The sequence below is a fragment of the Glandiceps talaboti genome, chromosome 21 (genome assembly GCF_964340395.1).
Source record: "Glandiceps talaboti chromosome 21, keGlaTala1.1, whole genome shotgun sequence".
Lineage (NCBI taxonomy): Eukaryota > Metazoa > Hemichordata > Enteropneusta > Spengelidae > Glandiceps > Glandiceps talaboti.
This window is the reverse complement of record NC_135569.1, coordinates 12,895,974-12,911,976: the sequence shown is the minus strand read 5'-3', so window position 1 is coordinate 12,911,976 and position 16,003 is coordinate 12,895,974. Positions and strand designations below refer to the sequence as shown.

At 36.6% G+C, this 16,003-nt stretch overlaps 2 protein-coding genes across 2 annotated transcripts; both read right to left on the bottom strand.

The window, feature by feature from the left end:
* Positions 1 to 2,605: 2,605 nt before the first annotated feature.
* On the bottom strand, positions 2,606 to 7,428 carry LOC144451251 (cytochrome P450 2U1-like). The gene is made up of 3 exons (XM_078142052.1): positions 7,080 to 7,428; positions 5,584 to 6,561; positions 2,606 to 2,790 (listed from the first exon to the last, which is right to left on the bottom strand). Exons 1-3 carry the CDS (start codon positions 7,426 to 7,428, stop codon positions 2,606 to 2,608), a joined length of 1,512 nt encoding a protein of 503 aa, XP_077998178.1.
* Positions 7,429 to 10,453: 3,025 nt separating this feature from the next.
* LOC144451250 (cytochrome P450 2U1-like) lies at positions 10,454 to 11,891 on the bottom strand. Its single transcript, XM_078142051.1, has 2 exons — positions 10,985 to 11,891; positions 10,454 to 10,638 (listed from the first exon to the last, which is right to left on the bottom strand). Exons 1-2 carry the CDS (start codon positions 11,889 to 11,891, stop codon positions 10,454 to 10,456), a joined length of 1,092 nt encoding a protein of 363 aa, XP_077998177.1.
* Between the last annotated feature and the right edge of the window lie 4,112 nt (positions 11,892 to 16,003).

Genomic DNA, 16,003 nt, shown 5'->3' with positions numbered 1-16,003 from the left:
GTATAATATAATTAAATTATAATTGCAGGCATATAATTCAATGTATACACACTAGTATATAACAAATAATCAGTTCTTTTTCACCTCCAAACATTATGCCGCATACGCCAGTATCTCACAAATGAAGTTTGTCAGAAGCTTGTTCATGCACTTATATCATCGAAACTTGACTACTGCCTTCTGTATGGGCTGCCAGCCAAAGACATTGTCCCCCTTCCAAAATACAGCAGCTAGGATTGTGTCATGTACAAAGAAAAAAGATCACATCAAACCGGTTCCTTCTGATCTTCACTGGCGACCTGTCCCAGTACAGGATTCAATACAAAGTACTACTGATCACCTACAAGGCACTCAATAACACTACTCCTGGTTACATCGCTGACTTGATTAACATATATAGTAAACCCGCAACTCGTTCACTTTGCTCAAATAACAAAAGTCTACTTCATGTATCCCACGTCACGGTAATACGAAGTCATACAGTGAGCGTGCATTCTGGGGAGCAGCGCCCCCCCACCCCCGGGGGGGGGGGGTACTCCCACCTATTGGGTATACGTATATGTGCTGCCCTTTGGGGTAGGGTTTTGCATGCGCAAAATTGCATCCCTCGTTCAACTATGCGTTCAACATTGGTCTAAGATGGGGTCTTCTAAAAAGTTGAACGGTCTAAAATTGGGCATTGGTTTTGGGTCAAAATTGGTCTAAAATGGGGTCTGGGGTTGATAGCATTGGCCACACACCCCCATCAGATCTGACCAGTGGTACCCCCCCCCCCGGGCAGCGCCAGTCTTATGGAATAGTGTGCCACATCTGTTCGCAATTATTATAACTTATCTGTTTGCAATTTCTCTAACTTATAAGATTGATCTACTATTGTTCCTGTTCAGAGCCATAGAACATTACATCGTATTGGATTTTGGCGCTATACAAATTGTTTTGATTAATAATAATACATTTATTGCTTTACAAGGCCTCCAGCCAATATATAACGTAAGAAATGTAGAACAAAATCAAAGTCAAAGTCAGATATCTTTAGTTCAAATGAATACTAGTACTACATTATTTCACTTGTAAGCGTCTCTCTTTGTTTAAATTCACTATATACAAATTTACATAATGATGTCAGAGGTTAAGGTTCGTTTGTTATCATCAGTCTTATGAACTTATTAAAATTTGGCTCACCTTTGAATGCTATTAGAAATTTATTTTTTCCTCTCATCGTTGTAGAAGGAGCATACTATTAAAATGAAAGTGATATTCATCTTCTACTACACCACTGTCACAAGTCTTACAAATTAATCTATTCCATGGCAACTGTCAAAAATAGAGATATTGTCATCAACTGTTTTGATTATCAGACCTCTCTCAGATGTATATATGGTGACAAGTGACATGACCTGGTGTACTGGAGTGAATGGACAACTTAAGGTAAGGTGAAATGTCAACTAAGAGTACCTCCATCTGTAAAAGGTCAGCAAAGGGGTTGTCATGATATCCTTGATCTTTAAAATATGACGCACCCTTTAACCCAAGTGATATACATTACCTTACCTTCAGTCGATTTTGTCATGTGTTGCTTCAGTGCACAGTACGTACCACTGATTACTAGTACAATACGATGGCCTCAAGGTGACCATATTCCTGTGTCAAGACATAAAAAGGGCTGTAGACAAAGGTGTGGTAGTAACACACGGCCATTGCAATTGAGAGGAAAATGTTTTCAGCATAATATTAAGTTACTCAATACGTGTCTTTGTATGCACAGGTACATGCTAAGGTAGTATTGTGTATTGAAGGAGCCAGTACCATATAGATGGCACTCAGACGTACGAACATTTTGTAACCAAATGACGATAGGTTATTGACTGGGTCTCTAGTTCCATTTTAACATTTAATGCAAATGGTTTATTGTATCTAAGTAGCTACGTGTTATATGTGAGGCTATAAAGTCAACAAAGCTTTGTAAAGACACGCTATTGTATAAAATGAAATATTGTTATAGCATTAGAAGTCGCCATCTCTCATATCGTTCATAATGATATTACACAAATTCTATGTTATGTACTTATAGTCTCTATGTTTGATACATATTAACTGTTGAAATGAAAATATCATTTTAAAGTAAGCAAATGGATATGTAAGATGTCTTCACATTACTTGTAAATACCACCATATCATTGATCAATGATCTTCAGTCTCATGTCAAATATAAACAAAGGACAAAAACAAATTATTGAATAAGACTGCTTAACGCTATAGGTAAAAAATAAAAGTACAGATTTAGATCTTGTGTATATTATATATAAGTATAGAAAACACTCTTAATTAATTAATTTCAAAACTATTCATTTTTACCAGTTCAAATTAAAATCATGCATTGGAATTACTAGCTACAGCAATACTATGGTGTCATCCACACACACACACACACACACACACACACACACACACACACACACACACACACACACACATACACTTCCTAACTAAACAGCGAATAATTGGATTCGATTGGATAAATCAGTAAAGCACAAGTCTAGTCATAGTAACAAAATAAGATTGATATACTATGCTACTGACAATTACAAACACACATAGTGGTATTCTATGGTTTGTCACGGTTCTGGATAATCACGTTGAATGGTTGTGGCATATTAACGAGTCCAAGGGTTCCTTCCGTAGATGGGTTATCCCCTTCTGGTAGCTTGAACTCGAATCGTTGGAGTAATGACGTCAGAAATAAGAAGATCTCAACTTTAGCAAGTTGTATTCCTGCACACTCACGATTACCTGAGGATGACAAAAATAGGGCACATTGTTAAGCGCTTTGAGTACAGAGTGGAAAAGCGCTATATAAAAACGAATTTTAATATTGTTATAAATAGAATTAGAAACTGAATAATTTTTATTGTAGATACGATTTAACACACAAAGTGATGAAATGTTGTATCTTTATTTCAATTGAGTCATAGACATAGACCCAAGCAACACTTTTTCATGACTATTTTAGCTCCGCTGTCAGCGAAAGCTGAAAGCGTAGCTTTAGGTATAGGTGGGTATTGAGGTATAGAGAGTAGAGGGAATCATAGGTGTCCGTCAAACTTTTATATTTTCATTATTTTCTCCGGAAGTGACAGTCAGTATTCTTAGGTATTTGGTGTGCATGTTCCCTGGGGGGAGGCTATTCAGATTTGTTCATGCCAAGTTGATCTGTGCCATTTTTTTATGATTTTTTTTCATAAAATGTCATTTTCATCAACTCCTTGAAAACCTCTTATTAGATTGCTTTGATATCTGGCGTGTTGATGCGCAGGGGGTAGCTTACTCAGATTTGTTAATTTCAAGTCAGCACATCCTCATTTTTATTTTTTATGATTTTTTTTTTTGTAATTTGAAAAAAAAATGAATATGTTAATGAGCATAATGACCGACGCCATATTGGAAATCAGTCGACGAGACTTTAAGTACACTGCCACTTTTCAAAAGACACTATTGACGTCAAACAAGCAATGTAATATGTGCTAAAGTCATAATTCTACGCATTGGGCGCCCAAATGACAAGCGTTTGTTCGAAACAGGGTTGTAAACTTCAAATCCAATTCTGCACCCTTCTACATAATCAGCCAGTCCGCAACATCCTCATTTGCATACTCTATCCTGATTCGACCAGAAGCTGAAGGTGACCTCATTCGACCGAGCGATTTTCCACAGCAAGTATCTTGAGTATCAACACAGGACGTTCTTGGTACTCAGTAAAATCACACTTCAGACCCACTATAAAAGTGTGATGTTTTCAGATAACATGTAACTTGTGGTTAATTCTATATTGTCGTGCAATTTGGAATGACAGTGAACCAGAATTCAGACAACTTGCGTAAGGAAGGGCATGCCAGGCATGCGGTTGAAGTTATGGCCGACAGTTCACATGTAAAGTTAAACGACATGAACGTGTCTTGCCTTTCCAAAATGCAAATATTTGGCAAGTAAAATAATTAAAATAATTACAACTTTAATTTGGCTTCAGACTTTGCATTATGTTTTGCGTATCTTTCCCCGTTTTACATGTAAATCCGAAAAGGTTCTCTCTCATCATGTCATCAGTGTCAGTGATCATACCGCGCGGGGTAGTCCTCGGGTGCACGAGTCTGTATTACTGACTTGACTCTAAACACCGGAGGGGAGGGACAATTGTCAGAATTGAGTCCCGAATTCCTCCGTATGCAAGCAGGACTACGCGCGGGGCTGCTTTGAGTACGAGCGAAGTGAGGCATGTTGAGGTATTTTGTTGAGAATTATAAATATTGCGAAATGTCAAGTACAAGGTTTAAATACAATGGAATGATGAAAAAAATGGCAGAGTCTGCTGACAGGCGCCGGTCACAAGAAACACTGTGAATTAAAATATCAGACGATGTGTGTATTAATCGCCGACAATCCACCCGTATGCACGAGGGACTAACCCGGAAGCAAGTCGTTGTCAGCCATACGTTACAGTGGTAACATCGTCCGAGAAATCGCTGCGTTCAGAGTGTCATTATTCACAGAATTGTTGTTTTCTAGTGAAAACCCGTCTTGAATTGTACAACTCTAACAAATGAAGACATGTCAAGTTATATTTTGAAAGTTATATCGCTAGTTTGAGACGATTTTCTCACGTACTATAGTACTATCGAGGCTTACTTGGAAGTAGTAGGACCTTACTCCAGTTCATCGGGAAGTTTAGCCAGTCCGATAATTCTTTCTGGTTTAGTTTACAACACTTTTGATCACGCAGATTTTGTTGTTGTGATGAAAAGAAATAAAAAAAAGATCATTTCAACCATTTCGTTGTGTTTTCTTTGTGAAAGGTAACCGAACATGAACAAGTGTTACCACTGTAACGTATGGCTGGGAATGACTCTCTTCCGGGTACTTGAGATTGTCGCCGTACGGAAACTAAGATGGCGATTAATACATTTCTTCCCTATATATATCTACCACAACTAGTACAAGTTGAATGTTGTTGACTTTGTAAATTTGTTAGAAAATTGAAATTCAAATTGCCTCAAAATTATTTTAGATCCCTAGTTTATTTCATTCATCATTAAAATTTTCCAGGGTTACAGCTGTAAGACACTGGAATTATTTATAGCCAACCTCAAAATCCTCTTTTTTTCTTTTTCTTGTGTGCATTTCCCAGTCATTTTTTTCTGAGATTTTGTGCAATTTTTCATAACAGTAGATTTTTGTTATAAAATGGTGACTATGGTATAAAAGTACAATACATTACCAACTTCTGTGTAAAATGTGTTTTATAGTGAGACATCATATGAAACCACTAACCACTTTATTGCATCGCTAAAACAAAACTGCATAGTGAAGAGCTGAAGACCTGAACCACTTCTACATGTCACCAAAATAAAAAATTAAATTAAAAAAAAAACAGCGGAGCTATTCTGACCGATAGGTCGCTTGTTTTAAAGATCACTTCAATTTACTGGGCCACTGTGCAAAGCTGTACACGTTATGTTTGAACTTTGAATATGTCCAGCTTTACAAATGAACATACTCGCTAACATTAGAAAATCGTTACAACATGCTTACCGATAGCAAATGGTATGACATTATGCGCCTTCGCCTTCACAATACTACCATTTTCATCAAGGAAGCGTCCGGGATCATACACCTCAGGATTTTCCCACTCTGTTGCATCCATATGCACACCCCAAAGATTAAGCAGAACTGTTGTATTCTTTGGAATAGAGTAGCCGTGAAGTGTGACAGATTCTGAAGTCATGTGTGACACAGGTATCGGCACGATCGTTGCAATCCGCAGAATTTCGAGGGTAGTAGCTTCAATGAATGGAAGTTTATATTTATCAACACATCTCGGTGCCTTTTCCATACCAATTCCATTTTTGATGTCCCGAATGCACTTCTCCTGGATTTCTGGATACTTTGCTAGATAGAGAATTGTCCACAATAACACATTTGTAGATGTATCAGTTCCACCGATGAACAACGTATACAACGTGACACGCATATGATCCAAATCAGTGAGGCAAGAAAGGGTTGGGTCTTGTTTCAATCTCTTTTGAATCTCTTTGGCTTTCAAAAGATAGTAATCTATTATACACTCGCCATCGGTTTGGTTTTGGATAATCATTTTTCGTTCCTCTATTTTCTCATCAAAATAGTCACGAGCTTTATGCCAATTCTTGATAAGACTGCGTTTAACCGGTAAAGGGAAATTCCAGAGAATGGGGATGAATGTTAATAAGTTCGACAGTACATCTTTCAGCACGGCGTCGTTCAGTTTAAGCAGTTCTTTGAAGCTATCATCATCATAATCAAATCTACGGCCAAACAACATAGCACATGTTACATTTGAGATGGCATTCGAGAACAAGTGACAAAGATCAACAGGCGTGTTTAGGTGGTTATTGAGTGTACCACCGAGAAAATCACATTCAGAGAGAATACGTTCTTCTGATATGGATTTTCCCATTCCAAATTCATGAAGACTTCTTATCATGAATTTACGGAGAACTTGCCAAATAGGTGATGGTGCATCCACGATACCTACAAGAGAAGAACAAAAGGAGAGTTTACATTTATTTCACACAAGAATGCGTTATTGTGAAGATTTATACCCCAACATGCAACTCTAACTAATTTGCAATCTAACGTCGATTTAAATGTTTTATTTTATCATACAAGGTGTAGCTCATTTACACTTTCAAGTGAGAACTGTCGACTCAAGGGAAATAAAGTGACGAATACGTTGAAAGCTGGTGGGTGGAAATACCGCTAAAGGGTTGGCATATAAAAACACCTCAGGGACATATATACATATGTAGGGTTGAAGCCAGAAGCCAGAATTCAACGACATAATTGGTGGCATTAGGTCATGTGTCTAATTATCATTTCCTTAAATTATCTCGGCAAATCAGATACAATTCTAATGACAAAATGGTGTATACTGTTATAGTAGACAGTGATGTGCCAGGTTAGGATGTGAAAAACATATACAGACATATAGAGTGGTACACACTGGAAGGGAAAAGACAAAGTTATCTTATTGTGGTTGTTATCCATACCTTTCTGTTTATATAGTTGTGCAAAAGTCGAATTCGTTGGTCTTTCTGAAAATTTGGAAGCCTGTTTGATAAGAGCATCTTTAATGGCCTCGTGACTGTTCAGCACCACCACCAATTCAGTCCCCAAACGAACGCTCATCACGTCTCCATAAACATGGCCCCATTTCAGAAACGTCTTGTGCGGTTGTCTACCCACAGAAAACAAAGATCCAATTATCGGCAGGCCAATTGGACCAGGGGGTAGATTGCTTGGGCGACGAAAAATCCACACGAATGTGACAAATGTCACTACGAAAACCAGAATGAACTCTATACTATTCAACAACGGAATGGATTCGACAGACGCCATGATTCCTTTGCACTAACGTACTCGTTCTGGCTTGATTTGTATATCCATCATTACTAAATGCACATGCGCATATAATCAATTCTACGAGGACATGCCAAAGGTCATTGTTTCTAATGACATGGTTGACAGTTCGGGCTGCTCTTAGCTGAACCTTGCCTTCAGGTACATAACTTACCTTCAGTTGGCATCCGATATTGGTTCATTGAACTTATTCATGTCTGATTATTATGTGGTGGTCGAAAGTTACCTGGATATCAGGAATACAAACAATATCACTATATTTTTAAATGGAAAGTATGCTGTGTATACTTTAAGTCATTGTTAAACAAAACCAGATTTAGAGAACATTAATTTGGCCTGGACTGATCAGTGAGTTGAGTCTGATATTTAACATATTGAGTTGATAACAATTGTCTGTATTTGTGATAATTACGTGTTACTTGGGGATATGGTCATACGAGTTTATAAACTTCTTGATATTGGGAATCATGAGGTCGTCCAGATGAAAATTAACATAACAGTCATGAATGAGATCAATTTTAAAAAGAAATTGGTGTCTGATAATGCAGGAAACTGCTGAAGTTCGATTAAACCTGAAGATCAGAGTCAATCAAAATGTAAATGTCTCAAAAGGAAGTTTAAACCTGGCAATATGGTGGTTGACATTTGAATGTAGTCTCTATGTATTAATGTTTTTGAGTTATTGGTAAATGGTGATTGTTTACTGCAATTATACTGCCACTGAGTGAAAACAGATATAAACTCAGAGAATAATGCATGTGGATATTTATTCGATTCTGCATTATCTATGCACATGATCTAAAAGACATTAGCCACATATGATTGCTATAAAGTGTGTGCAATATGTATTAAAGTAATAGCTTAATTTGATGTTCTACCTTGTAAGACAAGGTAAAGGTCACTCATGCAAGAAAGCTTGCATGTGATTATATGGGGTTAGACACTTGAATAGAGTCTATGTATTAAAATCTCTGAGTTATACAAATATGGCTGTCATTCATTTAAAATACACGTGCTTGTGTATAGGTAATGTGTAAAAACTACAATGTGTTTGTGATAGGCAGGAATTGGCTTGAATTTGATAATTGACCCTGATGGTCAAGATTATGATCAAGCTAACGAGAGATAGCTTGCATCTGCTAATATGGGGGTAGACATGTGAATGGAGTCTCTATGTATTAATTTTAGAGTTATACAGTAAATATTGATTTTTAACGACAAATGTGGCCGCCATTCAGTCAAATTTTCATATCTATGAAAAAAATAAATTGGTGTGAATATGTCACATATGATCTGTTACCTTTGTGTCAGGTTTGAAGGGAAAATTTTGCATGTCTGGGATATGACGTGTATTACAGACGGATGGGCAGATGCATATGCATGCACGAATGTATGAATGGAGCCCCATTGCCATATCACCTCCTTCATGGGGAATGACAATGGTATTTCATAGTTAAATATTACCCTAGTCTTGGCTCCATCACTTTTGCTGTTGCTTTTCTTTCAGTCTATATCTTGTCTCGGCACTAAAATGTGGCTGGGCACATTAGAAGGGAGGGTTGTTGTGAGGAAGAGTGTGGGGAACGGTGGATAGAGAGAAAGTGAGGAGTCACTCCAGTTGTGGCTAAATTCAGAATACTTTATTTCACAGGATAAGTAATGTTAAAAGCTCAGAGTAAAGGAAGCTTAGTGGGTTGTAACTAATATTGGTACATGGGATATATGATCGTGTTGATAGATATATACAACATCAGTTTATGTAAGCGATGATATTACTGACATTTATTAGATTCACGAGAATATTCTTGGTTGAAATGACCTCTGATGTCTCCGACACATGCGCATAGTTAAATAAAAGATATCACATACTTTAAAGATCAAGGATACCCTTGACTGACCTTTTACGGATAGAGGTGCTCTTAATTGACCTTTAACCCAAGTGATATACATTACCTTCAGTCGATTTTGTCATGTGTTGCTTCAATGTACAGTACGTAACACTGATTACTAGTACAATACGATGGCCTCAAGGTGACCTTATTCCTGTGTCAAGACATAAAAAGGGCTGTAGACAAAGGTGTGGTAATAACACACGGCAATTGCAATTGAGACGAAAATGTTTTAAGCATAATATTAAGTTACTCAATACGTGTCTTTGTATGCACAGGTACATACTAAGGTAGTATTGTGTATTGAAGGAGCCAGTACCATATAGATGGCACTCAGACGTACGAACATTTTGTAACCAAATGACGATAGGTTATTGACTGGGTCTCTAGTTTCATTTTAACATTTAATGCAAATGGTTTATTGTATCTAAGTAGCTACGTGTTATATGTGAGGCTATAAAGTCAACAAAGCTTTGTAAAGACACGCTATTGTATGAAAATGAAATATTGTTATAGCATTAGAAGTCGCCATCTCTCATATCGTTCATAATGATATTACACAAATTCTATGTTATGTACTTATAGTCTCTATGTTTGATACATATTAACTGTTGAAATGAAAATATCATTTTAAAGTAAGCAAATGGATATGTAAGATGTCTTCACATTACTTGTAAATACCACCATATCATTGATCAATGATCTTCAGTCTCATGTCAAATATAAACAAAGGACAAAAACAAATTATTGAATAAGACTGCTTAACGCTATAGGTAAAAAATAAAAGTACAGATTTAGATCTTGTGTATATTATATATAAGTATAGAAAACACTCTTAATTAATTAATTTCAAAACTATTCATTTTTACCAGTTCAAATTAAAATCATGCATTGGAATTACTAGCTACAGCAATACTATGGTGTCATCCACACACACACACACACACACACACACACACACACACACACACACACACACACACACACACTTCCTAACTAAACAGCGAATAATTGGATTCGATTGGATAAATCAGTAAAGCACAAGTCTAGTCATAGTAACAAAATAAGATTGATATACTATGCTACTGACAATTACAAACACACATAGTGGTATTCTATGGTTTGTCACGGTTCTGGATAATCACGTTGAATGGTTGTGGCATATTAACGAGTCCAAGGGTTCCTTCCATAGATGGGTTATCCCCTTCTGGTAGCTTGAACTCGAATCGTTGGAGTAATGACGTCAGAAATAAGAAGATCTCAACTTTAGCAAGTTGTATTCCTGCACACTCACGATTACCTGAGGATGACAAAAATAGGGCACATTGTTAAGCGCTTTGAGTACAGAGTGGAAAAGCGCTATATAAAAACGAATTTTAATATTGTTATAAATAGAATTAGAAACTGAATAATTTTTATTGTAGATACGATTTAACACACAAAGTGATGAAATGTTGTATCTTTATTTCAATTGAGTCATAGACATAGACCCAAAGCAACACTTTTTCATGACTTTTTTTTAAAGATCACTTCAATTTACTGGGCCACTGTGCAAAGCTGTACACGTTATGTTTGAACTTTGAATATGTCCAGCTTTACAAATGAACATACTCGCTAACATTAGAAAATCGTTACAACATGCTTACCGATAGCAAATGGTATGACATTATGCGCCTTCGCCTTCACAATACTACCATTTTCATCAAGGAAGCGTCCGGGATCATACACCTCAGGATTTTCCCACTCTGCTGCATCCATATGCACACCCCAAAGATTAAGCAGAACTCTTGTATTCTTTGGAATAGAGTAGCCGTGAAGTGTGACAGATTCTGAAGTCATGTGTGACACAGGTATCGGCACGATCGTTGCAATCCGCAGAATTTCGAGGGTAGTAGCTTCAATGAATGGAAGTTTATATTTATCAACATATCTCGGTGCCTTTTCCATACCAATTCCATTTTTGATGTCCCGAATGCACTTCTCCTGGATTTCTGGATACTTTGCTAGATAGAGAATTGTCCACAATAACACATTTGTAGATGTATCAGTTCCACCGATGAACAACGTATACAACGTGACACGCATATGATCCAAATCAGTGAGGCAAGAAAGGGTTGGGTCTTGTTTCAATCTCTTTTGAATCTCTTTGGCTTTCAAAAGATAGTAATCTATTATACACTCGCCATCGGTTTGGTTTTGGATAATCATTTTTCGTTCCTCTATTTTCTCATCAAAATAGTCACGAGCTTTATGCCAATTCTTGATAAGACTGCGTTTAACCGGTAAAGGGAAATTCCAGAGAATGGGGATGAATGTTAATAAGTTCGATGACAGTACATCTTTCAGCACGGCGTCGTTCAGTTTAAGCAGTTCTTTGAAGCTATCATCATCATAATCAAATCTACGGCCAAACAACATAGCACATGTTACATTTGAGATGGCATTCGAGAACAAGTGACAAAGATCAACAGGCGTGTTTAGGTGGTTATTGAGTGTACCACCGAGAAAATCACATTCATCGAGAATACGTTCTTCTGATATGGATTTTCCCATTCCAAATTCATGAAGACTTCTTATCATGAATTTACGGAGAACTTGCCAAATAGGTGATGGTGCATCCACGATACCTACAAGAGAAGAACAAAAGGAGAGTTTACATTTATTTCACACAAGAATGCGTTATTGTGAAGATTTATACCCCAACATGCAACTCTAACTAATTTACAATCTAACGTCGATTTAAATGTTTTATTTTATCATACAAGGTGTAGCTCATTTACACTTTCAAGTGAGAACTGTCGACTCAAGGGAAATAAAGTGACGAATACGTTGAAAGCTGGTGGGTGGAAATACCGCTAAAGGGTTGGCATATAAAAACACCTCAGGGACATATATACATATGTAGGGTTGATAAAAGTCTAACTAAGCCAGAATTCAACGACATAATTGGTGGCATTAGGTCATGTGTCTAATTATCATTTCCTTAAATTATCTCGGCAAATCAGATACAATTCTAATGACAAAATGGTGTATACTGTTATAGTAGACAGTGATGTGCCAGGTTAGGATGTGAAAAACATATACAGACATATAGAGTGGTACACACTGGAAGGGAAAAGACAAAGTTATCTTATTGTGGTTGTTATCCATACCTTTCTGTTTATATAGTTGCGCAAAAGTCGAATTCGTTGGTCTTTCTGAAAATTTGGAAGCCTGTTTGACAAGAGCATCTTTAATGGCCTCGTGACTGTTCAGCACCACCACCAATTCTGTCCCCAATCGAACACTCATCACGTCTCCATAAACATGGCCCCATTTCAGAAACGTCTTGTGCGGTTGTCTACCCACAGAAAACAAAGATCCAATTATCGGCAGGCCAATTGGACCAGGGGGTAGATTGCTTGGGCGACGAAAAATCCACACGAATGTGACAAATGTCACTAAGAAAACCAGAATGAACTCTATACTATTCAACAACGGAATGGATTCGACAGACGCCATGATTCCTTTGCACTAACGTACTCGTTCTGGCTTGATTTGTATATCCATCATTACTAAATGCACATGCGCATATAATCAATTCTACGAGGACATTCCAAAGGTCATTGTTTCTAATGACATGGTTGACAGTTCGGGCTGCTCTTAGCTGAACCTTGCCTTCAGGTTCATAACTTACCTTCAGTTGGCATCCGATATTGGTTCATTGAACTTATTCATGTCTGATTATTATGTGGTGGTCGAAAGCTACCTGGATATCAGGAATACAAACAATATCACTATATTTTTAAATGGAAAGTATGCTGTGTATACTTTAAGTCATTGTTAAACAAAACCAGATTTAGAGAACATTAATTTGGCCTGGACTGATCAGTGAGTTGAGTCTGATATTTAACATATTGAGTTGATAACAATTGTCTGTATTTGTGATAATTACGTGTTACTTGGGGATATGGTCATACGAGTTTATAAACTTCTTGATATTGGGAATCATGAGGTCGTCCAGATGAAAATTAACATAACAGTCATGAATGAGATCAATTTTAAAAAGAAATTGGTGTCTGATAATGCAGGAAACTGCTGAAGTTCGATTAAACCTGAAGATCAGAGTCAATCAAAATTTAAATGTCTCAAAAGGAAGTTTAAACCTGGCAATATGGTGGTTGACATTTGAATGTAGTCTCTATGTATTAATGTTTTTGAGTTATTGGTAAATGGTGATTGTTTACTGCAATTATACTGCCACTGAGTGAAAACAGATATAAACACAGAGAATAATGCATGTGGATATTTATTTAATTCTGCATTATCTATGCACATGATCTAAAAGACATTAGCCACATATGATTGCTATAAAGTGTGTGCAATATGTATTAAAGTAATAGCTTAATTTGATGTTCTACCTTGTAAGACAAGGTAAAGGTCACTCATGCAAGAAAGCTTGCATGTGAATATATGGGGTTAGACACTTGAATAGAGTCTATGTATTAAAATCTTTGAGTTATACAAATATGGCTGTCATTCAGTAAAAATACACGTGCTTGTGTATAGGTAATGTGTAAAAACTACAATGTGTTTGTGATAGGCAGGAATTGGCTTGAATTTGATAATTGACCCTGATGGTCAAGATTAATGATCAAGCTAACGATAGATAGCTTGCATCTGCTAATATGGGGGTAGACACGTGAATGGAGTCTCTATGTATTAATTTTGGAGTTATACAGTAAATACTGATTTTAACTACAAATATGGCCGCCATTCAGTCAAAATTTCATATATATCAAAAAATAAATTGTGTGAATATGTCGCATATGATCTGTTACCTCTGTGTCAGGTTTGAAAGAAATATGTTGCATGTCTTGGATATGACGTGTATTACAGACGGATGGGCACATGCATATGCATGCACGAATGTATGTATGGAGCCCCATTGCCATATCACCTCCTTCATGGGGAATGACAATGGTATTTCATAGTTAAATATTACCCTAGTCTTGGCTCCATCACTTTTGCTGTTGCTTTTCTTTCAGTCTATATCTTGTTATTCCGGATTACACGTAATATACATCTATGCATACATATGCATGTGCCTAATAGCTTTTTGAGTGTGGTTTTAGTCAGTCCGATTAATCTTTCCCAAATCCGCCAACCATGGGTTCGTTTGGGATGAACATCCATTCTACACGATGATTAATCATGTAGTCTTCAATTTCGCGGGATTTCAACCTGGTCTCGGCACTAAAATGTGGCTAGGCACATTAGAAGGGCAGGTTGTTCTGAGGCAGAGTGTGGGGAACGGTGGATAGAGAGAAAGTGAGGAGTCACTCCAGTTGTGGCTAAATTCAGAATACTTTATTTCACAAGATAAGTAGTGTTAAAAGCTCAGAGTGAAAGAAGTGGGTTGTAACTGATATTGGTACATGGGATATATGATCGTGTTGATAGATATATACAACATCTATTTATGTAAGCGATGATATTACTGACATTTATTAGATTCACGAGAATATTCTTGGTTGAAATGACCTCTGATGTCTCCGACACATGCGCATAGTTAAATAAAAGATATCACATACTTTAAAGATCAAGGATACCCTTGACTGACCTTTTACGGATAGAGGTGCTCTTAATTGACCTTTAACCCAAGTGATATACATTACCTTCAGTCGATTTTGCCATGTGTTGCTTCAATGCACAGTACGTACCACTGATTACTAGTACAATACGATGGCCTCAAGGTGACCTTATTCCTGTGTCAAGACATAAAAAGGGCTGTAGACAAAGGTATGGTAGTAACACACGACAATTGCAATTGAGACGAAAATGTTTTAAGCATAATATTAAGTTACTCAATACGTGTCTTTGTACGCACAGGTACATACTAAGGTTGTATTGTGTATTGAAGGAGCAAGTACCATATAGATGGCACTTAGACGTACGGACATTTTGTAACCAAATGACGATAGGTTTATTGACTGGGTCTCTAGTTCCATTTTAACATTTAATGCAAATGGTTTATTGTATCTAAGTAGCTACGTGTTATATATGAGGCTATAAAGTCAACAAAGCTTTGTAAAGACACGCTATTGTATGAAAATGAAATATTGTTATAGCATTAGAAGTCGCCATCTCTCATATCGTTCATAAGGATATTACACAAATTCTATGTTATGTCCTTATAGTTTCTATTTCTGATGCACATTAACTGTTGAAATGAAAATATCATTTTAGAGTAAGCAAATGGATAAGTAAGATGTCTTTACATTACTTGTAAATACCGCCATATCATTGATCAATGATCTTCAGTCTCATGTCAAATATAAACAAAGGACAAAAACAAATTATTGAATAAGACTGCTTAACGCTATAGGTAAAAAATAAAAGTACAGATTTAGATCTTGTGTCTATTATATATAAGTATAGAAAACACTCTTAATTAATTAATTTCAAAACTATTCATTTTTACCAGTTCAAATTAAAATCATGCATTGGAATTACTAGCTACAGCAATACTATGGTGTCATCCACACACACACACACACTTCCTAACTAAACAGCGAATAATTGGATTCGATTGGATAAATCAGTAAAGCACAAGTCTAGTCATAGTAACAAAATAAGATTGATATACTATGCTACTGACAATTACAAACACACATAGTGGTATT